The 27872-nt window shown below is 50.5% G+C and overlaps 1 protein-coding gene and 1 pseudogene across 1 annotated transcript; one reads left to right on the top strand and one right to left on the bottom strand.

The window, feature by feature from the left end:
- LOC123346658 overlaps window positions 1-27872 on the top strand; it is a 93736-nt pseudogene that overhangs the window by 42698 nt on the left and 23166 nt on the right.
- LOC123346120 (butyrophilin subfamily 1 member A1-like) lies at window positions 10382-18347 on the bottom strand. The gene is made up of 6 exons (XM_044983347.1): window positions 18246-18347; window positions 17522-17542; window positions 14466-14486; window positions 14012-14032; window positions 13277-13309; window positions 10382-11608 (listed from the first exon to the last, which is right to left on the bottom strand). Exons 1-6 carry the CDS (start codon window positions 18319-18321, stop codon window positions 11094-11096), a joined length of 687 nt encoding a protein of 228 aa, XP_044839282.1. The 5' UTR covers window positions 18322-18347; the 3' UTR covers window positions 10382-11093.

Genomic DNA, 27872 nt, shown 5'->3' with positions numbered 1-27872 from the left:
GCCGAACTCCCCTCCCTGAAGCCGCCAAAACCCAATCTGCAAGCTCGCTGCTACTCTGCCCTCAACATAGGCACCTCCCCAAGCCACCAAACAGCTGCTTGGCAAGCCCTGCAGAACAGCTGTGACTTGGTGGGTGCTGAGCTCCAGAGCACCCATGGGGTCAGCACCTCTGCTGCTTACAGTCATGGGACTGAGCAGTGACCAAGTATAAACAGCAACTTACAATGAGACTTAGCCATGTCCTGCTGTTAATGGGCAGGTCGGTAAGGCCTAAATTTACAGCAGTGGCCTAACTGTGGGTGTCTCGGTTTATCTCCTCGAAATACAGGAGTTCAGGGCACATGTTCCACCTGCATTTGCAGCTGCAGCCAGAGTCAGTGGGCGCTTCGGTGCCCAGCCCCTTCGAGAACCAGCCCCTAAGCATTTAGGTCAGTACCCAAATTTGGCCCCTAAATCAAAAGAGATTCTTAACCTTTGGACCCAGCCCATCATTGTGCTCTGCTCCTGTGCCGGCCAGCACAGCTGTTTGTATCTCCTCCCCAGCAGCTGCAGGCACAGGGAGCGCTCCTGGGAGGGGCGGGAGGCAGTGGGGTTGGGGCATGGACAGGCTGGAGGAGGGAGGGGTGGAAAAGGGATAGAGGGGTGTGACCAGGGTGAAGCTTCATCTCTTGTACTCTGCACCCTGGTAAAGCCCCTTAGGACCATTAAACCAGGGATGCGGCTCTGGCTGGAGCTCAGCACTTGCCTGGCTGCTGCTAAGGTCTGCACTGTCCCTTGCAGCCACTGAATAGGGGCTATTGAACCAGCCTGCTCCCTGCCTCAGTTTCCCCATCTATAAAATGCTTGTGTGTCTCTTCGCATTACAGTTTATGGAGGACGAGGGCCTCATGGTGCTGAGCTCTGAGCAGCCGCAAAAATGTGTTTGTAAGAACCCCTGATGGGATGGGAGCCTGTGAGTGGCACAGGAGCCGGACCCAGACAGGCCGCAGCGCGATCCCTTCAGCACTAGGACCCAGGAGCCCCCCGGGGGCGGCTCCAGGCAGCCGAGCGCTGGGCGCAAGGCCCGGCAGCAGGAAGTGACTCGCAGCCGCTGCGGTGACTCTGGCTCCCAGGCTCCTGGCGAGATCCCCGAGCCCCGGGGGCGGCTGGTGCTGGGAGCCCGGAGCCCTGGCTGCAGCCGGGACAGGGCTGGCTCTAACATTTTTGCTGCCCCCAAGCAACAAAAAAAAAAAAGCGCACTGCCCTGCCCCCATGAGCAACCGCCCAAACCCCTCCCTGAGCATCGCACACCGTGCGGCCCAAGTCCCCTCCCTCCAGCGCATGCATCGCGCCGCCCAAGTCTCCGCCCCCCCCCCCAGCACCGCCCGGCCAAACCAAAAACAACAAAAACAAACCCCGATCACCACCCGCTCCCAAGGTGCCGCCCCAAGCACGTGCTTGGTAGGCTGGTGCCTGGAGCCCAGCCATGCTTGTGGTGTATGCTGAGCACAAAGGGTTAATTTTTTTAATTTTTTTTTTTGGACAAGTCCCTGAAGGACAGGTATTTGCTTAGCCAGTGCTTCCAGGCGGGTGCATTCCACTTTTTTTCTGCCCGGAAGTTCTGTCTCAAGGCCTGCAACTTGTCCATTTTTTATCTTCAGGCAAGGCTACAAACGGCATCCCTTGCAGTTTCCCACTTGCACAAGTCCTGCTGTTTAGGTTTAGGGTTAGCTTGACTTTTGCTCTATCTTTAACAAAACTAAGGTGGCTGCACTTAAATCTCCTTTTTTCCTTTTTCACAGCTCCTTAGATAGAAACTTTGTATTGAACCTTGATATAATGTTATAGCCCCTAAGAGAGTATACTTAAGGTAGAAGAAAAACGTCTTTTTGCTAGGAGTAGAATAAGATCCCCCCCCACACACACACTTTGTAATCAATTGCCCTGTTGAATGAACAGGTGTGAATGAATAAAGGGTGGAAGGCAGCACCTCCAGATAGCTGCAACCCTTGGAGAGGGGATGGAAGCCAGACCCAAGAACAATAAAACTTGTGAAGTGGGCTCACCAAAGAAGATCAGACCTATTGACAGCCTTGGGGGTTAGAAGCAAGCACCTTCTTTTGGGAACACCCTCTTTGCAGCATTGGGACAACACCCAGAGAGAAGCAGCACAAAGGACCAACCGACACAGACTCAGATTTTGAATCTGGTACAGATTAGCATGAGAGGGAAGCTGCTATAAATGTGAGGTGTCTTGCAGAGGACTCTGGTCTCGTCTTGTCAACATTGGAGCATCGATCCGGATCGGCAGAAGCCCGGCTCCACCCCTCCCCTATCTAATTCACTTGGCCAGTGAAGTTAAGGGGAGCAACTAGTTGGTAACAACAAGCTGGAGTGTGCGTGTGTGTGTATGTGAGTGCATGAGTTTAATATAGATCATATGCATATGATAGTGTTGATTGATACATGTATTACTAATAAATGTGGTGTTTTGCCTATTTCCTCTGAAAAGATCCTGTGCAGTGCTTTAAGTATGACATCGTCTCCCCGCAGGCATGAGAATGAGTGAGATCAGAGCTCCTCCCCTTGCTGTAAATACCCACCCTCACCCCGCCGCCGACTGCAGACACGCGACTCCACTTGGTGCTAGCGAGTCGGAGGGGGGAGGGGCGTGAAGCTGTTGTCTGTGAAAACGGACTGACTTTATTGCTGTTGGCATCAGGGGGCTTGGTTTGTTTCCTTTCCATTCTTTTATTTTTTTACAGTCTCTCCCTGAGACATGGACCTGCCTACCCTGCACCGGTTCAGCCTCCCCCTTTTTGTTTTGTATATTTTGTATTTAGTAATAAACATGGTGATTAAAAAATGGATCATCTAATTTAACCTTGGTGCGTGTGCTGGCTGTGTGAGGAAGGAATCATCTGTGCATCTGTACAGCACCTGGCGCAGCAGGGTCAAGGTCTGTACAACTTCCACACTACCAAGATCGGTGCCCTGCTGCAGCTTCTGTCTCTGTTTCATTTCACCACTGAAATAGGAATGAGCTGGATGCACAGGGGAGACGTTCCCTCGTTCTTACTGTCCTGCTGGGGGCTAGGATGCAGCAGGGGCCTGGGAGTTGGACTCCGATTCCCACTGGCTGGAATCCCTCAATCCACCCTGACTTGGTACAGTGCTTGGAACCCTGGTATGCCTACCCAGTGCGCAATGCAAGCGAAACTGGTAAAGTTGCCCAACGCTTCCCTTTACAAGCCCTTGTGTTCAGTTGCTTATAACTTTGCCATGCATCATCCATTTGGGCTGAAACTTTTCATGCTGCGTGTCTTCCTCAGGTTGAATATTTGGGAGAAATTTCAGCCAAAACAGTTCAGCCATTTCCAAAAATGAGGCTAAGGGCTCAAGCTAAAATGTTATGACTTTTTGGGCCTGGTCTACACTACGCGTTTAATCCGATTGTAGCAGCATTAAACCGATTTAACGCCGCACCCGTCCACACTATGAGCCCCTTTATATTGATATAAAGGGCTCTTTAAACCGGTTTCTGTACTCCTCCCCGACAAGAGGAGTAGCGCTGAAATCGGTATTACCATATCGGATTAGGGTTAGTGTGGCCGCAAATCGATGGTATTGGCCTCCGGGTGGTATCCCACAGTGCACCATTGTGACCGCTCTGGACAGCAATCTGAATTCGGATGCACTGGCCAGGTAGACAGGAAAAGCCCCGCGAACTTTTGAATTTCATTTCCTGCTTGCCCAGCATGGAGAGCTCATCAGCACAGGTGACCACGCAGAGCTCCTCAGCACATGTAACAATGCAGTCTTCTGAGAATCGAAAAAGAGCTCCAGCATGGACTGCACGGGAGGTACTGGATCTGATCACTGTATGGGGAGAGGATTCAGTGCTAACAGAACTGCGTTCCAAAAAACTAAATGAAAAAGTATTTGAAAAAATTTCCAAGGCTATGATGGAAAAAGGCCACAGCAGGGACTCAGTGCAGTGCAGAGTGAAAGTTAAGGAGCTCAGACAAGCCTACCAGAAAACCAAAGAAGCAAACGGAAGGTCCGCTGCAGGGCCAAAAACATGCCGCTTCTACGCTGAGCTGCATGCAATTTTAAGGGGCTGCGCCACAACTACCCCACCCCTGTCCGTGGATTCTGAGGTGGGGGTTGTAATCTCAGCCATGGCTGAGGATTCTGCAGACGGGGAAGATGACGAGGAAGAAGAGGAGGATGAGCTTGCAGAGAGCACACAGCACTCCATTAGCCCCAACAACCAGGAGCTTTTTCTGACCCAGATGGAATTACCCTACCAGCCCTCCCAAGCCACTAGCCCAGACGGTGAAGCCATGGAAGCGGCCACTGGTGAGTGTACCTTTGTAAATATAAAACATGGTTTAAAAGCAAGCATTTTTTAATGATTGATTTGCCCTGAGGACTTGGGATGCATTCGCGGCCAATAAAGTTACTTAGAAAAGTTTGTTAACATGTCTGGGGATTGAGCGGAAATCCTCCAGGGACATCTCGATGAAGCGCTCCTGTAGGTACTCCAGAAGCCTTTGCAGAAGGTTTCTGGGCATGGCAGCCTTGTTCCGTCCACCATGGTAGGACACTTTACCACGCCATGCATGTAACAAGTAATCCGGTATCACTGCATGACAAAGCATAGCTGCGTATGGTCCCGATGTTTGCTGGCATTCAAGAAACATCCGTTCTTTATCTCGCTGTGTTATCCTCAGCAGAGTGATATCGTTCAGGGTAACCTGGTTGAAAATCAGGAATTTAATTAAGGGGACAGAGATGCCCATTTTCCTACTGGGTTCGTGGCCTGCTGCTTAAAAAAATCCTTCCTTGCACGTAGCCAAGCCGGGGGAGGGGAGGAGTGAAATAGCGATGAGCTGTTTTGCAAGCAGGGATCTTCCCAGCTACCAGCCACGCGGTGGGTGGGGGGGCGGAAGGGGGGTGATTAGCAGTGAGCTTTCATGATACCAGCCATGCGGTGGGGGGAGAGGTAAAGCACTGTATATATGAAGGCTGCAGAAGCCGAAAGACAGTGGCTTACCATGGCCGCATGCAAGCTGAATTCTGATGCCCAGACCTGCGTCTGTGAGATCTGTAACACCAGAGCCACAGGCACTTAATATTAAGATGAAAAATGCGACCTTGTAGTGAAATCACATGTGCTATGTAAGGTGAATAATGTTGTTCACTGTGAAAGAGCATAACAATTGTTCCGTAAAATGTATCTTTTTAAATACTTCTCTCCCTTTTTTCCCTCCCTCATGCAGCTGCAAATTTTTCAAGCCTCCCTACTCCATCCCAAAGGCTAGCTCAGATAAGGCGGAGGAAAAAGAAGACACGAGATGAAATGTTCTTGGATATCATGGAAGTAACCCGCAAGGAAAGAGCTCATCTGAATGAGTGGAAGGAGGTGGTATCAAATTACAGGAAAGAGGCCAGTGAATGTGAGGACAGGAGGGACGCTTAAGATGAGAGTTGGCAGCAGGAAGATCACAGGTGGTGGCAGGAAGATCAGCGGTGGTGGGATGCAACTCTGTGGCTGCTGCGTGATCAAACTGACATGCTCCGGCATCTGGTGGAGCTTCAGGAATGGCAGCAGGATCACAGAGTGCCGCTGCAGCCCCTGTATAACCACCCTCACCCCTCACCATGTTCCACATCCTCCTCACCCAGACGTGTAAGAACGTGTGGGGGGAGGCTCCATGCACCCGCCCACTCCACCCCCGTGGACAGCCCAACCAAAAGGCTGTCATTACTGTGAAATTTTTTTAGTGGCCTTTTCCTTCCCTCCTTATCTCCTCCCAAACCACACCCGGGCTACCTTGTCAGTTCTCTCCCTCTTTTTATAATGAATTAATAAAGAATACATGATTTTTAAACGATAGTGACTTTATTTCCTTAAGCAAACTGTAATCGAAGGGGGAGGGTGGGTTGCTTACAGGGAATGAGTCAATCAAGGGGGGTGGGGGTTCATCAAGGGGAAACAAACACAGCAGTCACACCCTACCCTGGCCAGTGATGAAGCTCATTTTCAAAGCTTCTCTGAGGCGCACCGCTTCCTGGTGTGCTCTTCTAATCTCCCTGGTGTCGGGCTGCGCATAATCAGCAGCCAGGTGATTTGCCTCAGCCTCCCACCCCGCCATAAAGGTCTCCCCCTTACTCTCACAGAGATTGTGGAGAATACAGCAAGCAGCAATAACATAGGGGACATTGGTTTGGCTGAGGTCTGAGCGAGTCGGTAATGTGCGCCAGCGCGCCTTTAAATGGCCAAAGGCACATTCTACCACCATTCTGCACTTGCTCAGCCTGTAGTTGAACAGCTCCTGACCACTGTCCAGGATGCCTGTGTATGGCTTCATGAGCCATGGCATCAAGGGGTAGGCTGGGTCCCCCAGGATAATGACAGGCATTTCAACATCCCCAACTGTTATTTTCTGGTCTGGGAAGTAATTCCCTTGCTGCAGCCGTTTAAACAGAGCAGTGCTCCTGAAGACGCAAGCGTCATGAACCCTTCCCAGCCATCCCACGTGGATGTTGGTGAAACATTCCCTTGTGATCCACCAGTGCTTGCAGCACCATTGAAAAGTACCCCTTGCGGTTTACATACTGGGTGCCCTGGTGCTCCGGTGCCAAGATAGGGATATGGGTTCCATCTATCGCCCCACCACAGTTAGGGAATCCCATTGCAGCAAAGCCATCCACTATGGCCTGCACGTTTCCCAGAGTCACAACCTTTCGTAGCAGCAGCTTAATGATTGCTTTGGCTACTTGCATCACAGTAGCCCTCACAGAAGATTTTCCAACTCCAAATTGATTCCCGACTGTCCGGTAGCTGTCTGGCGTTGCAAGCTTCCACAGGGCTATCGCCACTCGCTTCTCCACTGTGCGGGCTGTTCTCATCTTGGTATTATGGAGTTTCAGGGCAGGGGAAAGCAAGTCACAAAGTTCCATGAAAGTGCCCTTACGCATGCAAAAGTTTTGCAGCCACTGCGAATCGTCCCACACCTGCAAAACTATGCGGTCCCAGCAGGCTGTGCTTATTTCCTGGGCCCAAAATCGGTGTTCAATGGCTAGAACCTGCCCCATTACCAGCAGGATCTCCAAAGCGCAGGGGCCCGCGGTTTGAGAGAATTCTGTGTCCATGTCCTCATCACTCTCATCGCCGCGCTGCCGTAGCTGCCTCCTCCTCGCCAGGCTTTGCAGGTCCTGGTTCAGCATAGACTGCATGAGAATGCTCGAGGTGTTTAAAACGTCCACGATTGCAGTATTGAGCTGAGCAGGGTCCATGCTTGCTGTGCTATGGTGTCTGCACAGTTCACCCAGGAAAAAAGGCGCGAAACGGTTGTCTGCTGCTTTCACGGAGGGAGGGGTGAGGCTGTACCCAGAACCACCCGCGACAATGATTTTTGCCCCATCAGGCACTGGTACCTCAACCCAGAATTCCAAGGGGTGGGGGAGACTGCAGGAACTATGGGATAGCTACGGGATAGCTATCCACAGTGCAATGCTCCGGAAATCGACGCTAGCCTCGGACCATGGATGCACACCACCGAATTAATGTGTGTTGTGTGGCCCCCGTGCACTCGACTTTATACAATCTGTTTTACAAAACCGGTTTCTGTAAAATCGGAATAATCCTGTAGTGTAGACGTACCCTTTCTTTGAGAAGCTCTAGTCTCCCCGTGTTTCAGAGCAGGGACTCAAAACTGGGTGAGGGCGTAGCCTGTGTGTCAAGGCTGATGTGCTTTTAGCCAGCCCTGGGAAAATTGTGTCTAAATTTGGCCACATCATAAGCCTTTGAAAAACTGTGGTTTGCACATGATGCCAATGGCACTGTGGCACCAGGCCCATACTGGGAAGGGGTCCATTATGGACCCCAGGCTCTAACCCATCCACACAGCTGGGTCTGGCCCCTCGCTTCCTATCAGGGCCGGTTATTGAGGATTTGGGGTCTGGGTGTGGGAGAGTAGGTCTCTAGAGGCCATGGGGAGGTGCTCAGTAGTGGGGAAGGTTTGTGTGTTTTGGGGTGCTGGGGAGTGGGGGGGTTTGGAGGCACTGGGCTTTGGGGGGTGGGTAGATCTGTGTGTATTGGGGGCTGTGCAGTGGTGAAGATCTGTGTTGGGGTGCTGGGAAATGTGGGGGGTCTGTGTGGGGCATTGTGCAGTTGTGGCGGTGGCGGTGGGGTGTGGGGGGCACTGGGCAGTGAAGGGATCTGTGTGGGGGCCTCTGGGTGGGTGGGGGTGTGCTGGGCATAGTGGTCTGAGGGAGGGCACTGGGTACAGGGATTTGTGGAGCTCTCTGGGTGGTGTGGCACTGGGTGTAGGGGGTCAGAGGGGTGCTGGGTAGGGGGGGTAGCATCATGTGACATGGGCCCGCCCCCAAGGGGAAGAAGCACAATGGCAGCAGCACAGGGGTTGCAAAAGGACTGGAGGAAGCTCAACACAGAATGTTCTAGGTTTCTCCCTCCTCTTTCCCTCAAGGATTTTAAATCCATGTCTTAGCAGGCTACAATAGAAAGACTGGCTGAACAGGCTAAGCCAGGGCTCTGTCCATTTGCTGGGTCTCTAGCAGTTCAATCCATCAGAAAAGTACCTCACATTTGATTACTTTGGAGTCTCATTCCAAAAACTGAAAGCTAAATAATCGTGGAGTTAGTCCTCATTTTTCTGCCCCAACACAAACTACCTTCTTTCCCAAGGGGAAAATGCTGGGGAAGCCTGGAATGAGTGTGATTTGAGATGGGAATGAGAACAAAGGCCAATTCCTGCTCATGGTTACACACAGTGATGAGCTGCCAAAATAGTAACAACCAGTTCCCTCCTCCTCACCCCACGAGGGGGTCGTGCCCCCCCACCCCCCGGGACCCCTGCCCTATCCACCCCCCTTCCCTGTCCCCTAACTTCCCCCTGCCTCATCCAACCCCTCGTCTTATTTCTGATGGCCCCCTGGGACCCCTGCCCCATCCTACCACCCCTTCTCTCTGTCCCAACTGCCCCTGGAACCTCTGTCCCTGACTGCCTCCCATCACCCCATCCAACCCCTGGTCCTTCCTGACTGCCCCCCCAGGACCCTTGCCCCCATTCAATTCCCCTGTTCCCTGCCCTCTGACCGCCCCCAGTCCTGACCCTAATCCACCCCCCTGCCCTCTACCCAACACCCTCTCCCTGCTCCCCTTACCACGCTGCCTGGAGATGGGGGCCGTGCCACCCAGAGTCGGGGCTGGGAGCCGCGGGTGTTGGGCTGGAGTTGGGGGCCGGGCCAGAGCCACTGTCCAGCCTGAAATCGGGGGCTGGCCTGCAGTCGGGACTGGGGGCCAGCCCAGAGCCACTGGTCAGGCCACAGTTGAGCGTCGGGCCAGAGTCGGGGACTGGGGGCTGGCCTGGGGCTGGGGCCCAACCCAGAGCTGGGGGCCGGAGTTGCTGGCCGGCCCGGAGTCGGGGTCCAGGTCGGCGTTGGGGTCCAGCCAGGAGCTGCGCCACCCGGCCGGAGTCGGGATCGGAGCCAGGGGCTGACCCAGAGCCGCGCTGCCCGGCTGGAGTTGGGGGCCGACCCAGAGCCACGCTGCCCGGCCAGCTGGAGTCGGAGCCAGCCCAGAGCCACGCCGCCTGGCTGGCCAGAGTCAGGGCCAGGGCCAGGGCCGGGGACCAGCCTGGAGCCGCGTTGCCCGCCCGGCCAGAGTCGGGGTCAGGGTCAGAGCCGGGGGCCGGCCCGGAGCCGCGCCGGCTGGAGTTGGGTCGGAACCGGGGCCTGGCCTGGAGTGTGCCGCCTGGACACAGTTGGGGTTGGGGGCCGGCCCGGAGTCGCGGTCGGGGCCAGGGACATGTGGCGCCTAGATCCCTCCTTGTGCCCCCCCAGCTCACCTGCAGGAAGCTGCTGCTTCCTTCTCAGCCCTCCAAGGCTTCCCACACTAACAGCTGATTGGCAGGAAGCCCGGAGTGGGAGCCTTCAGAGGAGGAGGCAGAAGTAGAGCTGGAGCCAGGTGGCCTGGGGCCAGGGGCAGGGCAGGGCAGGGAGCTGCTGGAGCTTTTGTTAAATTTAAAAGCCCTTTACAACCGGTTCTAAAATGGTTTCTAAATTTAACAACCGGTTGCCGCGAACCGGCTGCAGCTCACCACTGCTCACAACCTGTGCAACCAGCGTCCAATGCGCAGAGCACAGCTGAGCAATTCCTGATTGATGTGGGTGTGCACAGGACAGAGACAGAGCACAGGCTGGAGAGTGACATATCACAGTAAAACCCAAACTCTCCTCCTAGAGGCACAATATTTCCTGTGAGGGCTGGGGGAACACAACCAACTCAGGAAGCAAATCCCAGGACTTTGCCCCAGGCACCTGCAGCTGGGACAGTAAAGTGGAACAAACATGAAGAATTGTTTATGTTTTATTTACAGTAAGTAGCTGGAAAGTAGCAAAGTAAAAGGATCTGAGAAGGAGCTTTAATAACCACAGCATGGCAAGGAGATCCCCAGCTACTGAGAACAGTTTTCTTAATGGCACTAAAATAGCACCAATGGCCAGGAATTAATATAGGGAATTAATGAGTTACAGACTCACTTTCAGTAATATGTAATAAACCTCCCCGTCCCGCTCATGTTCCCTTTCCTTCCATACTGTCCTTTTCTATTCATTATTGTTCTAGCCTCACTTCCCATCCCTGTTTATTTCCCTGTCTCTCTCCTCCCTGTCACAGATCATCCCCCTCAGCTGCTCTATTCCTTCCCTGATCTTGTCCCTTCCCCTCATGCTGATCCCTGGCTGGGAGCCGCCAATGAGATCTAAGGACACAGATCTGTACAAAACGCCCCTGGCTGCTGCTGCTTCTCCCCAACCCCCCCAAACCCTGATTGATTCATGCTGTGTCCCTGCCACCCCCACCTCCGCCTGTCCCCTGCCCAGCTGTTAGTTCTGCCCCTGCCCAGCCCCCACTCTGCCCCGCAGGGCCCCTCTGGTGCTGCAGGGAGGGGGAGGGGCTTCCACAGGTCATAGAGATGAGGAGCCAGAAGCTGGGTAGATGGGAGTCCTCCAAGGTCATAGAGACTGGGGTACATGAGGCTAGAGAGGCTGATTTCCGGTTCCCCCCCCCTCAGCTGCGTGTCTCAGGGACACAGTCGGAGCTGGGATTCTGGCCCCACCCAGAGCCAGGGTCGGATTCTCTCCCCAGGGACGGAGCCCGGCGGGAAAGTGAAGATCGGGGCCTCGTCACCAGCATCAATAAATGTCACCTGCCCCTGGTCACAGTCCAGACAAACCCGGATCCTGCTGGGGGCCCGGCTCAGGGGCAGGGGGATCACAGGGGAGCTGAGAGCCTGGAATTGATCCCCCCACCGCTCCACAGCCCAGATCCCCCCCTCAGGGCTACGGGTGATCTCTCCCTTCCTGCTCACAGACTCTCTGGCCACCCCCATAGCCCAGTATCGCCCATCCCCCACCTCCACCTCCCAGCAATGTCTCCCCGAGGTGAATCCTTCACAGCCCAGCACACAGCCCCAAATGTCAAATCTCTCAGGGTTGTCGGGCAGATCCTGGCATCTGTCTTCCCGTCTCACACTTTTCTGATCCTCAGACAGGACGAGTTGGGGATGAGCCGTGTCTGGATCCAGAGTCACATTCGCTGGGGGAAGAGAGAATCTGAGTGTTAGGGGCAGAGCTCAGTCCTGGGGCAGGGTTTGATGGCATCAGTGACAGAATCTGCCCCAGCTGGGGAGTGACTCAAGGAATCTCCTTCCTCCAGGATTTACCCATCAGCTATGAGATCTCAGCACAGTGCTGGGGAGAGTCACTCCCCTGGCAGAGATGTGTCAGCGACAGGAACAGCTGGGCCAGGCCTGAGACTCAGAATCTCTCCCTTCCTTCCCCCACATCTCCCCAGGGAGGGGACTAGAGACTCTGGGAGCCCCAGCAGATGGTAAAACTCAGTGAACATTAACAGAGCTCCCCTCCCCCATTAAATCTCTGTGTCCCAGCTGCCCCTGCTGTGCTGGACTTTGCTATGAGGCCTCCCCACTGCACCCTGCCTGCTCTGAAATGTCACAGCTGGGACAGCAACAGGCCACATGGTACCAGGATTGAACCCGCCGAGAATGTCACTGCTGAGCAGCAGTCACAGCACAAAAGTACGTTATCCTGGGAGACTGAGGGGCTAAACAAGGGAAGCAGGTTCATGGTAGAAGCTATGAGTGTGTGGGGAGCCAGGACAAATGAAGGTTTTGTGGGGCCGTGGGCCATAGCAAGTAAGGGCCCCTCCCCACCCCTTCTGCCTGTAGAACCCCCCACACCCACACACACTCCTGCTGGGGAATTAGGGCTGGGCCATGGGGGTGTGCCCTACTCTGCCCTGCCCACCTGGTGCTCCAGCTGCAGAGCAGGGCAAGACCCCGCACCCTGACGCCATTCCCTGGCTGGAGTGCTGGGCAGATGGGGGAGTGGGGCAAGCACCCGAGCCTTGACCCCACTCTCTGGCAGGAGCAGTGGGCAGGCAGAGCAGGTTGGGGCACAGAGACACCCATTTTTCTGGAACCCCTGGGCACAGGCCCCATTGTCCCAGTGGCAAATCCGCCACTAGGGAGGAGGTACAGAATAGGTGGCTGGTGGAAAGAGGGAGAGGGTCATGCTAGGGATGGGGAGGCTGACTTGACGTCCTGTTTACCAGACGCAGGAGCATGCTGGGGTCGTGGTGGATGGAGACAGGAGAAAAAAAAAGAGACAAACTCACAGCACTGATCACAGGAGCTTCTCAGATCTATATAATGGAGCCAGTGGAGCCCTTGTCTGTGATCAAGGTTCTGTTCCTCTGCTTGAGACAGGAGCAAGGGTCTCACACAGACACAGTCTCTGCTCACCCCGTCAGTGTGGGGTAACTGCAGAGCTCCTGGCTTTCTTTACAGGGGAAAAGATGAAGGAAGAAACAAAGGAACGCTGGAGATTGGACATCAGCACAGGGAGACAGAACAAACTCGCCCTGGAGAAGTGGCTGTGGAAGTGCATGTCCTACTGGTTCTATACATTGAGTGGCAGCTGCTATCACAGATCTCTGCAGGGTGCAGTGCATATGCAAGCCGTGAAGAGGCGGGAAGAGTAGATGCAATATGCTATACATTCATTATGGTGTAGTAGGACATAGGCACAAACCCAACCTCACCTTGTGATGCACCGTGAAATGAAGGGTGCTGGGGAGGTCTATCCTGAACTATCAAGTACACTCCCATATACAAGGAAAAAGAGGCACATTACCTCATGGGAACAGAGATTTGGACATTGATAAAATATGATCTTTAATTACCTTCTTCTATAGGTGCCACGGATCTTCTCCACCCTAAAACCAGCGACATAATTAGAGAGGAGAGCAGATCTGAACATGTATTGCATGATTCAATATTGTACAAACTAACACACTGAGGGAAAGAGAAAGTTCTAAGTTCATCAGAACCTGCACTGGGTTGCATGAGTGTTTCTCTCCCAGGGTGGTTCTTCACTGCAGGGTTAGCTCAGGATCTTATCTGGCTGTTGCCCCAACCTGTTTAATGCGCAAGCACAAAAACTCTGACTCAAGTTTGGTGGTGCTGGCAAGACTTTGAGTATAGGCTGTAGCCCAAGTACCACTTTAATTCAGGTTGGTTACATGCCCACTTTGCAGTGTGGAGGGAAGATACTCATCTCAGGTGCTGATAGTCCACCAGTGCCTTCACACAATTCCTCCTGGGCAATATTTTTTTGGCCATTACCTACTTTACTACAGTATTACTCATCAATTTTTCAAATTAGCTTTTGGTGTGAAATTCATCCAGTTTAATCTTTCCCCACATTTTATAAAGTTACATTAACAAACAAACCCCCAAAGAATGATGATGATCATGATGATGATAAAAAAGCAAACAAACAAACAAAAAATGTTTCCTATTGCAATAATTTTAAAATTTAAATTTAAAAGCAAACAACCCCACCACAATTAAATAAACAGAGACTCTAAACTGGTATGAAAAAAGTTTCTTTTCAGAGGTAGGACAATGACACTTACTTATCTCGTTATCTCGTTTCTCTGAAAATGAAAGAGAAAGAAATAGTATTTTTTTAGGCATTTCCCTTTTCTTATGTTTTATTTCTCTTTATCATCAGTACGACAGAAAAGGCTAAGAGAAATCAACATCTTCTTCAGGACATCAGATAAGAGGATCCAGTGGTACCTTCTGGTCTTAAACTCTGTGACTCTATTGCATATCAGTTTTTCAAATTAGCTTTTGGTGTGAAATCTCTCCACTTTAGTGGTTCCCCACATTTTACACAATTACACTGACCCTTCCACAAAATAATAATAATAAAAAGGAAGTAAACAAAAAGAGAGGTTTCATATTACAACAAATTGTAGAAGTTACATTTTACAGTGAACTCCACAACATTTAAACAAACTGCCACATGAAGATCCAATTACAAAAAAAAAAAATCCTTGTCAGAGGAAGGATAATGACACTTACCAATTTCTATATCTCGTTTGCCTAAAAATTAAACAGACACAAAATGTTTGTTAGATGTTTTGCTTTTCTGAAGTTTTATTTCTCTTTATCTTCACTATGACAGTTAAGGCAGGTTACTTCTATTCAATCTCTTCTTCAGGAACTCAGACAAGACCAGTGGTGCCCAAGCTTTTCCGATCACACACCCCTGGCAGTAATGGAATCTGTCTGCTCCCCCTTCCATTGCTGCCCAGTTGGCTCAGCAGAGGAGCTTGGGCTGAAGGCAGAGCTGGGTGCAGAACTGGGGATAGGGGAGGAGCTGGGGCTACAGGCAGAGCTGGCCTGGGGGAGGAGAGGGAATTTGGTAGGAACTGGCCTGGAGCCAGAGCCGGGGAGGACTGGAACTGTGGCAGGAGCGGGAGCTTGGCAGGGGGTTTGGGGGCAGAGTGCAGCTGTAGATGGGATTGGATCTGGGCTGGGGGCTGGGTGGGGCTCCCTCCCCTCTCCCCAAAGGGGCTAGCAGGGACCCTGCCTTGCACCTGGCTCAGGGCTGGATTAAGAAAGGGGCTTTAGGGGCTGCAGCCCAGGGCCCCAGGGAAGTGGGGGGCCCTGCAAAAAGATCTCTGGACTGCCAAAAATGCAGATCTTTTTGCGGGGCCGCCTTAGCCTGGTCCCGTGGGCTGCAGCCACTAAAGCCCCTGCATTACCAGCGTAGCCTGGCACTGGCGGGGAGCAGGGCCGGCTCTAACATTTCTGCCGCCCCAAGCAAAAAAAAAAAAGAGCGCCGCCCTGCCCCTCCCTGAGCGTCGTGTCGCAGCGCCCAAGTCCCCGCCCCCCCGAGCGCCATTCGCGCCTCCCAAGTCCCCACCCCCCGAGCGTCACGTCGTGCCGCCCAAGTCCCCGCCCCCCAGCGCCGCGTCGCACCGCCCAAGTTCCCGCCCCCCCCAGCGGCCGCGTCTCCCAAGTTCCTGCCCCCCCCCCCAAGCGGCCGCGTCTCCCAAGTTCCCGCCCCCCCCCAAGCGGCCGCGTCTCCCAAGTTCCCGCCCCCCCCCAGCGCTGCCTGTCCAAACCAAAAAACAACAAAACCAAACCCCGATTGCCGCCCCCTCCCAAGGTGCCGCCCCAAGCACGTGCTTGGTAGGCTGGTTCCTAGAGCCGGCCCTGGCGGGGAGGCAGCTTTGCGCGTTGACATGCCATTCCCCCCTCCCATGCTGGGCTGGAGCAGTGAGTGCCGGGAAGCTCAATCCGCGTGCTTCCTCTTTATCATCAATATGACAGTTAGGCCTGAGAGATTATTATATAAGGGAGGAGCTGGAAATAGAAGTGGAGCTGGGCTGGGGGTGGCGAGGGATTGAAGGCAGAGTTGGGCTGGATGCAGGGCAGGTGGGGGAGTGGAGCTGCAATTGGGGTGGGAGCTGGGCTGGGGGGAAAGTGGAGCTGTGGCTGGGGCAGGAGCTGGGCTAGTGGGTCGAGCATGTCATGGGCTGGGGCAGAGCAGGGAGTGGAGTGGAGATGCAGCTGGGGCCAGACCTGGGCTGGGGGTGGAACAGGGGACCGAGCGAAGCTTGGGTGGGGTCGGAGCTGGAGTAGAGAGGGGCTGGGTGGCACTACCTCTCCATGCCCCATGGGGGCTGGCTAGGGCCCTGCCATGGACCCCGTCCCCCAAACATTCCTCCGTGCACTCCTAGCAGGGCACACCCCACAGGTTTTGGAACACTGGACAAGAGGATCCAGTCATTCTTTCTGGTCTTAAACTCTGTGATTCTATTACACTCATACAATCATTAGTCTGAAAGTCCAATCCTCCGCACTTGTGGCAGGACTAAGTATTAGCTATTCTAGACTACCCTGACAGGTGTTTGTCTAACCTGCTCTTAAAAAGCTCCAATGAAGGAGATTCTACATCCTCCTTTATTCCATTTATTCCCTACTCTGCCTCTTGGGAAGTTTTTCCTAATGTCCAACCAAAACCTTCCTCACTGCAATTTAAGCCCCTTGCTTCTTGTCCTATCCTCAGAGGTTAATGAGAACAATTTACCTCCCACCTTCTTGTAACAATTTTTCACAAACTTGAAAACTGTTGTCATGTCCCCCCCAGTCCTCTCTTCTCCAGACTAAACAAACCCACCTCCCTGCCCCTCTGATTAAAAGATGGCCAGAACTGAAAGATTTGCCACTGGGAGGGGGCACTAAGTGTGTTAACCACTAGGTCACCTAACCCACCAATGACTCTAATACACTCCTACAGGGGAATCCAATTGTGTACAAACATTTTTTCTGAGGGAAGAAAATGACACTGATCAATTTCTAGATCTCTTTTCACTAAAACAGAAACAGAAATAGATATCAAAATTGTTAGGAGCTTTCCTTCCCTTATATGTAATTTCTCTTGATCATCAATACAAAGTTAAGGCTGGATGATTGTTTCTAATCAACTTCCTTTTTTCTATTGCTTCCCCACAAAAATCCCCCCAATAACATTTTGGTGTGAAGTTTATCTAGTTTAGACTTAATCTAGTTTTATAAACTTTGGGGTAATACACCCTGTCCTGGGACCCAGCCCCTTCCCATTCAGGAAGAGACAAAAAATCATCTGGGCTCAAGTGACCTTATTCCTACAGGGCCTGCTCCGTGCTTTATGGATGAAGTGAAGCCAGAGCATGGCAGCTGTGTCTGATTTATGTGACAGTTGATATGATTTTTTTTCCTAACTGAGGAAGAAATGTGTTTATTTACTGATTTATCACTGAGGCATTTGTATTGGGCCTATCACTGTAACATTGAGGTGCAATACATTTTGTTAGCAAAAAAGAGATGGAGTACAAATCTGAGAAGCTAGGCTTTGCAGAACCTTGTCTCAAGTGGAACCAGACACAGAGAGTGATAACCACCTGAGAACTGGGAAGAGAGGGGGATGAAGGACCAACCAGAACACAGATGTATCTGCTCTGATCCGATTATATGGTTCAGTTCTATTGTCTGAGACTCTCCTCCCTTCTGTCTCTCCAAGAAGCCTATGTACAATTGTGTACAATGGTCAAAAATTCGATTTGTGGAAAAGAGAAATTGAAACTTACCAATTTCTTCATTAAGTTTCCCTGAAAAGTACAGAAATAAATATAAATTAAATTATTCTCATCACCTTGCTTCAGGAAACAGAGTTAAAAGGCTACATCCTATAGGTACAAAATTCATTAGGAGCTTGGAGGGAAAAGTCCAATTTATTTGGAATTTGGGCTGTTATTCGTTATGGATGAAGTTCAGCAGGGACCGGACAGCTGTGTCTGAGTTATGTGACCATGGTATTTTTTTTTTCTAACTGAGGAACAAATGTGTTTACTTACTGATTTATGACAGGGGCATGTCAATACGGCCCATCACTGTAATGTCGAGGCGCATTACATTTTACTAGCAAAAAAGAGAGGGAGAGAGAGAGAGAGGGAGATGAGGTGAAATAGGAGAGGCTAGGCTTTGCAGAACCTTCTCTCAAATGGGACCAGAGACAGAAAGCAATAGCTACCCGAGAACTGGGAAGAGAGGGGGATGGAGGACCAAGCAGAACAGAGATGTATCTGCTATGATCCGATTCAGTTCTATTGTCTGAGACTCTTCTTCCTTCTATTCTCTCCTCTGCACCTCTGCCCCCACCCTCTATCAATAAATTCACATCTATTCTTCTTCTTTATTTAAGACCAGATCAGCAGATCACACGTTCTTTTCGTGCTAAATCCCTAAATTGCCCTTATTTATTTATTAGAAAAAAACCTTTATTTACAGTATATTTCTCCCTCTGATATTTACCTTTCGTTTTAAACTGATAAACAGTGAGGCCAATGAAACCAAACAAAACCACCAGGATCACACTCAGCGCCACCATCCAGGGATTCGCCCTCGGGAAAAAGAAATCTGAAAAACAAAACACCCAGGGCTTGCCTTAGTTTGGAAGTGGTGACTAAATGCAGATTTTTTTCATACAAATACCCAAATAGCACCCAGCAGGATTTGTGTGAGCTAAGAGTGAAAGAACGGCCATGTCTACACTACACAAAACACCAGAAACTGTTTTTAAATACGGCTCCAATCAACACAGCTTTACCAGTGACTTATCCTTGAAAACACAGCCCTGGTTTGTTTCATTTCTATTCAGAGGGCCACAGAGATCAGAGGCAAATTCTCTACTCATAAAACCCCATTGACTCTAATAGGGTTATACCAGAAAAGAATCTGGCCTTTAGCAGTAAGCAATATTCAGAAACTGCCAGATTAATTAGCATATTTTTGAAAAATCTACAGTCACCTCCTAATATCAGGAAAAACCATAATCACAATTTGTCCAAACACTTGTGCAGCAAATTAATTAATTTCCATTTGCTGTTATTGTGTTCACAGTGATTCTGTCATCTAAACAGGATGGGATTTTCAAATGTGCCTAATGTCTTTTCCACACATGGCTTGTGCTCTGATTTAGTAAATCTGGGGCAACTCTCTTACGGGGTCATTCTTAAATTGGTTCAAGAGTTGACAACACAGGAGAGTTGCACCAATTTAAATAAGCTGATGCACAAAACCTGAAATCATAAATCAGCTTCATAGCGCTCTATCTCCATTTAGCTGAAGTCGATAAGGAATTGATTGACGCTAAATCTATTTAGGGCACTCTGAAACTGATACAAGAAGTGTTCACACAAGGTTGTGGAAGCAGGGAAAGAATTAACAAGGATTTGAAGGGGATTTTAATGCATGTCAGCAGGGCCGTAGCAACAAAGAACGTGGCCCCCTCCGAACATATGTCCGGGGCCCCTTACAATGCATAAACTGGAATGCGGTATTTATTTTATACAATATACAGGGTTCATATAATGTATACATAGGCCTACAGTGTACATGTATTCCGTATTTACGCAAAGCGCTTCTTTCAAGCCTTGTTCTCTGCAAATTGGTTAATCAATGCGTCATAGTCCAGAGATCTGGCAATCTTGTTTTTGACTGAGATAACTGCAAGCGCAGAAAGCCTGTCATCTGTCATGGTTGAGCGCAGGATATTCTTGATCAGTTTCATTCTGCTGAAGCTCCTTTCAGCACCGGCGACAGTAACTGGTGTGGTCAGAAGAATTATGATACAAATGCAAAGATTCGGATATATCTCCTGAAGGCTGCTCTTGTATATGTATGTTAAAAAATTGTTTGCCGTGACAGGTCCTCTCTCTTTCTCGATGACATAAATAAAACGATTCAATTCCATTATGGGTTAGTTGGCATCAATGTCTCCCATTTTTCTTTCAAAATTTTTGCTGTGATTCTCCAGTTCATTTTCTCTGTGACACTGCTTCAGGCTGTTAGCGTTGTACAGAAATCCAAACAACTTATACCACTCCACGAGTTGGTCAAATCACGACGAAACAGAAGATATGGCCTGATCAGTGAGAACAAGAAAGAACTGCGATTTGAATTTTTCTTCAGCAGAAAGACGACTTGAATCATCAACACATTCGTAATCAAACATTCTTTTCTTACGTCGCACCCTGGTTTCTGGAAACACCTGCTCAATACCCATATGCTCTGCTATTTCACGTGCATTTGTGACCACAGAGTTATATCCTGTATTTTGATAGTCTTCCAAAAACTTCATTGTAGCACCGACTTCTGCCTGCAGTACGTCAATTGACACATCTGGTGACTGAATTAATTTGCTGGTTTTATTGACGTGAAATAGTATATCGTACCACGTGTACACAGTCAGAACAAAAGGCCACGTAGTAACATGGTCTAAAAGCGCACCGGCTTCTGTTGCTGTATTGCCATCTTTCTTTTCGAGCGCATATTCTCGCAAAGATGACAAAGCATTGCACAATTCTTCAAGGTGATAACGCAATGGCTTCACAGCATCAATTCTCGACTCCCAACGAGTGTCCGATAACCCTTTAACAGATATTGGCATATGTTCTTGAAGTATATCCCAACATGAAGGTGACTAAGAAAAGATAACGTATATTCTGTTAATCAGACCGAAAAAGTCAACGGCATATTTCGATGACTTTGCTGCGTCTGAGATCACAAGATTCCAAGTGTGAGCTCCACATGGTACATACAAGGCACGGTCATTTATTTCTAGCATGCGGGCTTGAACTCCTTTATTCTTTCCTCTCATATTTGCGCCGTTATCATAAGTTTGGCCTCTCATGTCAGCAATGTCTATTCCTAAGTTGTTTGTCTTTTCAAGAAACGCTTCCAATAAGCCCTCGCTAGTTGTATCATGAACATTAAGAAAACCAACAAACGCTTCACGAATATTCCACCATCTTCACCGTTGCATTCAACAAAGCGTAACACCACAGACATCTGTTCTTCATGTGACACGTCGGGAGTACAGTCCAAAATAACTGAATAATATTTTGCTTTTCTAAGCTGCGCTATGTTGGCCTCTTGAATGTTACTGGCAACAAGTTGAATCAGCTCGTTTTGGATCTGTGGACTGAGGTACTGAACATGTGTCTCTGCCTTCTTAATCCTCTGTAAAAGTTCGCTGAGGACAGTATCATACTTTGCAAGCAATTCAAACAGTCCCAAAAAGTTGCCATTCGAAGGATCGCCGAGCTTTTCATTACTTCCTTCCTCGAAATGCCAAGTTTCTTTCGGACAAGAAAATAATGCCATCAACCATGCGTTTGACAACATTTCTCCAGAAATCTCTTTCTTTCAGAAAAGCCTGCAATTCGAGTTGGTCAATATATGTACGGTTTACTATGCCTGACCGAATGTCAAACCATTTCACCATACAGTCTTGATGACCTTTGCCTGTTTCATGCTGCTGAAGTCTTTTTGACAGTGCTTTCCAAGCAGATGTTCCACGACCTAGCGGTATGTCGCCAGTGCCAAATAATTTACAACAAAAACAAAAAATGGCATCTTTCTGAACTGAGTACATTAACCATGAACGTCTTATTTTCTCGCCATTTACCATGGTTCGATAGAAATGAATACTTATGAACCTCCGTCTTTCCTCGTTAAATGGAAATTCATAAGTTTCATTCTGCTGCGGTGGGCCACGTGCAACAATGTCACACACTTGCCTGTCCGATATTATAGACGGCCAATCTCCTGGATCATCAGTCAGTGGTTCAGATTCAGATACTTCTTTCCCATCAGCAGCTGGAATATCTGTCACAGTTTGTTTGGTAGAACAACTGGCTTCACCTTCGACCTCACTTGAAGCACTTCTGGATACGATTAGTCGCTGCTAGTGCTGTCCGTTTCATGTGCCTGTACCTGTACGTTGGATTGCAGTGCAAAATACGTTGACAACTTTGGAATTTTCTCAAGTTCCTTCTCGGCATCTTTTGCTGCCTTTCGTTTACTAGCTCCGCTCTTATACGTTCTCTTAGACATCACAAAGCACACTTCTGCATTGGAAACGAATAGTTTCAAACGATAAAAAATTAAACAACTAAATTAATAACATTTATCTGCCGACCGCCATTATGAACGCAAATACACATTCTTTGAATGGGTCCAACTAAAATTCAAAACTGACCGACAGACAACTGATGTAGCCAATAGCATTATGATGTATCATAATGACTTCACGGTTTTGTCAGTAAAACCGACATGGATTGTGCAATAGCGTCAATAAATGTCACTTACCTAGTTATACCTTACATTTTTTTTTGCCACTTTTAGGGGCCCCCTTCCTTGCGGGGCCCCCTCCGGTCAGAGGGTACGGAGGGCGCTCGCTACACCTCTGCATGTCAGTCAGTTAGCAAGAGTCAAGCTAATAGTTAGCAAGTCAGGCCACACTGTAACTCTAATGACGTGAGACTTGTAGAAGCAAGGATAGTGTGAGGCGAGAGGACAAGAACTGTGTAAAAAGTTATTACGACCTTGCAACTTGATAACCAAATATGCAGACTGGTGTCTTCTAGAAGTGAGAAACACAAGATAACAGGATGGCTTATGTATAAACAAAATGCAGTTGTTGCTCATTATTGTCTGTATTATTGCTAGTTATTGTCTGTAACAAAAGTATAAATGCTTGCTGTAATTGTTTACCAGTTGAGAGACCTGTCTGGGACTGGGGCGACCCTGTGTCCTAGGACACTCTCTCCCTCCATTGTAATTACTGGAGAAATAATAAAGTATTTGATTTTGCTGCACCCAAAGAAAAAGCGAGAACTGAGTTTTTCTCCGACAAGGTGAACATCCATTAACTAGTTAATCAGTACATCCTTTGTGTGTAGACAAGCGGTAAAATGAGTCCTTTTGTGGATCCGGACCAAAGTAAATTAAGGAATGCAAGTCCCATTGAATGTCAGTATAAACAACATCACATGACTTAGGTGACATTTCACAAAAGTAATGAAGTTGGTGAAGTGAACAGATCACTAGAGCCCTGCGTGGATACAAAATGGGTATCCTCATCCAATCTGCAATCCCCCAAAATGAGGCTATCTGTGAATATAAAGCAGATACCTGTGGGTTTACACAGGGCCGGTGTGACGACACGTTGAGCAACCCTCCTGTTTTGCAACTAGTTGCAGTTTCTGCCGCGCAACGTAACCATCTGGGCTCCTGCTCAGAACTTGCTGCCGCCTGGTCCATGGGGTTGCGAATCAGGAGGGACAGGGTTTGTGGTCGAAAATGCTCACCATTCTGCTTCCTCCTGGCTAATGTGCCAAATTGACCTATTGCAGGTGACTGGAGGGTTCTGCATTTTAATTTAATTTTAAATGAAGCTTCTTAAGCATTTTAAAAACCTTATTTACTTTATATACAACAATAGTTTAGTTATATATTATAGATTTATAGAAAGAGACCTTCTAAAAATATTAAAATGTATTACTGGCATGCGAAACCTTAAATCAGAGAGACTAAATGAACAATCGGCACAACACTTCTGAAAGGTTGCCAAACCCTAATCTTTTGGATGATTGAGGCACGCTCTTTCACTTTTTTGTGTGTGAATTCGTGAAAAGGGAGGTAAGGTTTGGGGGTACAGAGCATGCCCTTGACCCCAAGGTGATACCAGAGTGGCCCCATTCATTTTTTCCACTGGCTTCCTCCTTGCTTATTTCCAATGACTTGGCTGCCTATGTACCTGTCACTGGTCCGGGGATGGTTATGCATGTGTCACTGGTCCAGGGATGGTTATGCACCTGTCACTGGTCCAAGGGATGGTTATGCATGTGTCACTGGTCCAGGGATGGTTATGCACGTGTCACTGGTCCAAGGATGGTTGCAAATCGGGAGGGATGGAGTTTGTGGTCAAAAACACTCACGATCTGCTTCCTCCTGGCTAATGTGCCAAATTGATCTACTGGATGATTGAGGCGCGCTCTTTCACTTTTTTGTGTGTGAATACGTGTTTGGGTACAGAAGGGTTTCATTGCATCTTCTCTCTTGGCCCCAGCTACTGTTCTCCCTTCTTGTTGCATTGATAGTGGGTGGGTGTGTCTTGCCTTTTTTTTTTATTCATATAAGCTAGGGACAGTCTTGTCCTCTTCTCCTGTCCTGATGTTAGATGCAGGCAGTGCAAAATGCACTACAGTCATATAGTATCTCAAATGCACAGCTGCATTTCAAATGATCTGAGGTTTGAAGAACAATGTGGAACTAGCTATTCTTCTTTGAGTGATTGCTCCTGTGTATTCCACAGTAGGTGTGTGTGCTCGCCATGTGCACCGGTGCCGGAAGTTTTTCCCTTAGCAGTACACATAGCGGGGGAACACCGCTGTGACCCCTGGAGTGGCGCCTCTATAGCGCGCTATAAGGGGAGCTGCGCACTCCCCCCACCCTCAGTTCCTTCTTGCCACCAGTGAAGGTAGTCGGAACTTTGTGCTCCAGCCTTTCTGTAGGCCTTCTAGTAGCCTTAGTAGTACTCATCTCCTTAGTTGGATAACTTCTTTAGTTTGTTGTCTGGTGCGGGGCATGCCCCACGCCCCAGGCTTCAAGTCGTGCGACTCCTGTCCCAGTTCTATGCCAAGAAGCGACCCGCACACTCAGTATCTTTGCTCCTTGCGTGAGACTCATGTAACTGATCGCTGTAAGATCTGTCGGTCGTTCAAGCCTCGAATGAAATGTGAGAGAGAGATCCAGCTCCAGGCCCTGCTGATGGAATCTGCGTTGGCCCCGGCACCGGCATGCCGATTGGACTCGGCACCAGGTGCCTTATCCTCGGTGCAGAGCGAGGCACCCTCCACCAGTCAGCACTGCTCACCTGGTAAGAAGCAAGGGAAGACTCAGCGGCGCCGACAAAAGGACAGGGGTGAGGCTGGACCCACGTTGGGCAGCCCACGATCCCCCTCCCCGGGACCCAGACCTCCGACTCGCACCGAGCGGAGTAGTCTGTTCCCGTCTGCGCGTGCCTCTACCATGGTGAGAATGCTGTTGACGCTGGAGGCTGCAGAGGTCGCACGTGACATCCTTTCCCTCCCCGTGCCGGGTGCGCCGCCTGAGATGGGTCCCCGGTCCTGAGGGAAGCCACTGTTGGGAGCACACCAGCCCTCCCCAACAAGAGACAGCCCACGCCCCGAGGACCGTACGCCCCATTCGCCGAGGTCCTCACATAGCTCGCATCAGTCCTCCGCTCCTCCGATCAGACTGGCTGACTCGCCTGCGTGGGAGCCTCGAAGGTCCTCCACTCCCCATCGGGAGCGCAAGGCACCAAGACAAGCGGCGTCGATGCTCCTCTTCGGATAGGAGCTACAGGAGCAGATCCCGACGCCATCGGTATGGATGCTCGGGCTTCAGTGCCCGCTCCGCTAGACACCATAGACGGAGCTCTCCTTGGATGTTACTGGCACCGAAGCGTCAAAGCTACGATCGCCAGGATGACTATGAGAGCAGCACTTCGGTCGAGTACTGCTCCTCATCGTCATCAAGGTCCAGATCTCGAGGTCGGCACCGGCACAACCATAGACACTCCCGTCACTCCTACGGCACCATGCAGTCAACAGCGACCTTAGCCTCGGCACCCAGCCGCTTGTCCCCGAGTTGCTCCAGGCCCCCAGAGCAGCCTGCAGCGCTCGGCACCCAAGCCAGTCAGTGACAAGGGGTTCCGTGGCAGGGCCAATGGTGTCAATGGGCTCCGTGGCTGCAATTGCCTGCCCAGGCGAGACCCAACTCGATAGCTGGGACATCCCAGACCCATTCGGTGTCCCCCCCTCGACAGAGTCAGAAGTCGACAGGCACCAAACCAGCGGCACTGGGCCCAGACTCGGTCTTGGGAGTTGAACTAGCGGCACCTCCCGATGCCCTGGTAGCCGGACCGGCCCCCTCGCCAGCACCGGAGGAGACCATAGCAGAACCTCCGTCCGTTGTACAAGAGGACTTAAAGCTCACCAGGAGCTCCTCAAAAGGGTAGCCTCAAATCTCTAACTTCAGGCTGAGGAGATGGAGGAGCCGGACACCCTTTTCAATGTTCTGTCCTCCTTGGCACCGGGCCGTGTGGCCTTATCCCTTCACCAAGGTGTGGCCAACATATTGACTGCCCTGTGGCAGACCCCAGCTTCTTTGGTGCCTATCTCCAAGAAAGCAGAAAAAAAGTACTTTGTTCCAGCTAAGTACTTTGTTCCAGCTAACATGAGTACCTGTACTCTCACCCAGCACCTAACTCCCTGGTGGTGGAGTCAGTCAACCATCAGGATCACCACGGCCAGCCTGCACCCACCCCCAAGAACAAAGATGCCAAGAGACTTGATTCATTTGGCAGGAAAGTTTATTCATCTGCGAGCTTTCAACTTTGGGTGGCCAATCACCAAGCCCCGTTGAGCCGCTATGATTTTAACGTGTGGGGGTCTGTACCGAAGTTCAGGCCTCTTCTCCCAGAGCAGGACAAAAAAAGAGTTCAAGGCTCTGGTGGAGGAAGGGGCAGCAGTGGCAAAAGCAGCCCTCCAAGCCACCTCGGACGCGGCAGACACGGGCAGCCCATTCTATGGCATCTGCCATATCCATGCGAAGGGCATCGTGGCTTCTCCTGTCTGGTCTGTCTGCAGAGTCTCAGTCTCTGATGCAGGACCTTCCTTTGACGGGAAAGCACTGTTTCTGGACCAAACCGATGTTCGCCTGCATGGGATGAAAGACTAACGTACCACCCTGCAAATTCTGGGCCTATATGTCCCTCCACCGAAGGACAAAACTAGGCCGCAGACCTCTGCTCCCCTCACTAGGGGTAGATATGAACCCCTCCTAAGCGACCGAGGGAGCAGAGACACAGGTCTCAGCATCAGTCAAGCTCAGCCCCGCGACCAGGCCCCTCGAAGGGCAAGAGGCAGGGGAAGAGGCGGTTTTGACTCTTTGCGGGGTGCCACTGGGCCTGTTGCCACGGATGCCCCCCAGTTAATAAAATTTGTGTTCTGCAACTGTTTATCTGTGTTCCGAGTGCAGTGATCCCATATAACGTCAGACCAGTGGATCCTCAGCATCATTTCCAGGGGCTACACGTTGCAGTTCACCTCACCCCCACTCCACCACCCTCCACCCCGGGAGGACCTCGGGGACCAGGAAAAGACAGGTTACTCACCTTTGTAACTGTTGTTCTTCGAGATGTGTTGTTCATATCCATTCCAATTAGGTGTGCGCGCGCCACGTTCATGATCCTCTGAAGATTTTTACCTTAGCAACTCTCGGTGGGTTGGCTGGGTCGCCCCCTGGAGTGGCGCCGCTATGGCGCTGGATATATACCCCTTCTGACCCAACGGCACCTCAGTTCCTTCTTGCGGGCTACTCTGACAGAGGGGAAGGATGGCGGGTTTGGAATGAATATGAGCAACACATCTCGAAGAACAACAGTTACAAAGGTGAGTAACCGTCTTTTCTTCTTTGAGTGCTTGCTCATGTCGATTCCAATTAGGTGACTCCCAAGCATTACGTAGGTGGTGGGGTCGGAGTGAGATGTCGCAGAATGTATAACTGCTGAGCCAAAATGCCGCATCATCTCTGGAAATGTTGTAACAATGCGTAATGTGATGCAAAGGTGTTAGACCGAGGACCAGGTTAGCTGCTCGACATATCTCCTGGATGGGATACATGGGCCAGGAAGGTGGCAGACGAAGCTTGGAGCCCTAGTAGACATGGGCAGGTGAGGTTGCTAGTCGGAATGTGAGCCTAAGTCAAAGCAGGCCACGGGACTGCAAGACGACACCCAAGATGAACTTCTCTGTTGAGGAGACCGGCAGGCCCCCTTTCATTCGTTCTGCCACCACTACAAAGAGTTGGGGTGTCTTTCGAAAGGGCTTTGTTCGTTCGATATAAAGGGCGAGAGCCCTGTGGACATCTAGGGAGTGCAGCTGCTGTTCCCGGCGCAACGAGTGCAGCTTCGGGAAGAAGACTGGAAGGAAGATGTCTTGATTGATATGGAAGGCCGATACCACTTTAGGGAGGAAGGCGGGGTGTGGTCGCAGCTGAACCTTGTCCTTGTGAAACACACGTATACGG

This window comes from Mauremys mutica, chromosome 12 (assembly GCF_020497125.1).
Source record: "Mauremys mutica isolate MM-2020 ecotype Southern chromosome 12, ASM2049712v1, whole genome shotgun sequence".
NCBI lineage: Eukaryota > Metazoa > Chordata > Testudines > Geoemydidae > Mauremys > Mauremys mutica.
This window is presented reverse-complemented; position numbering and strand designations above follow the sequence as displayed.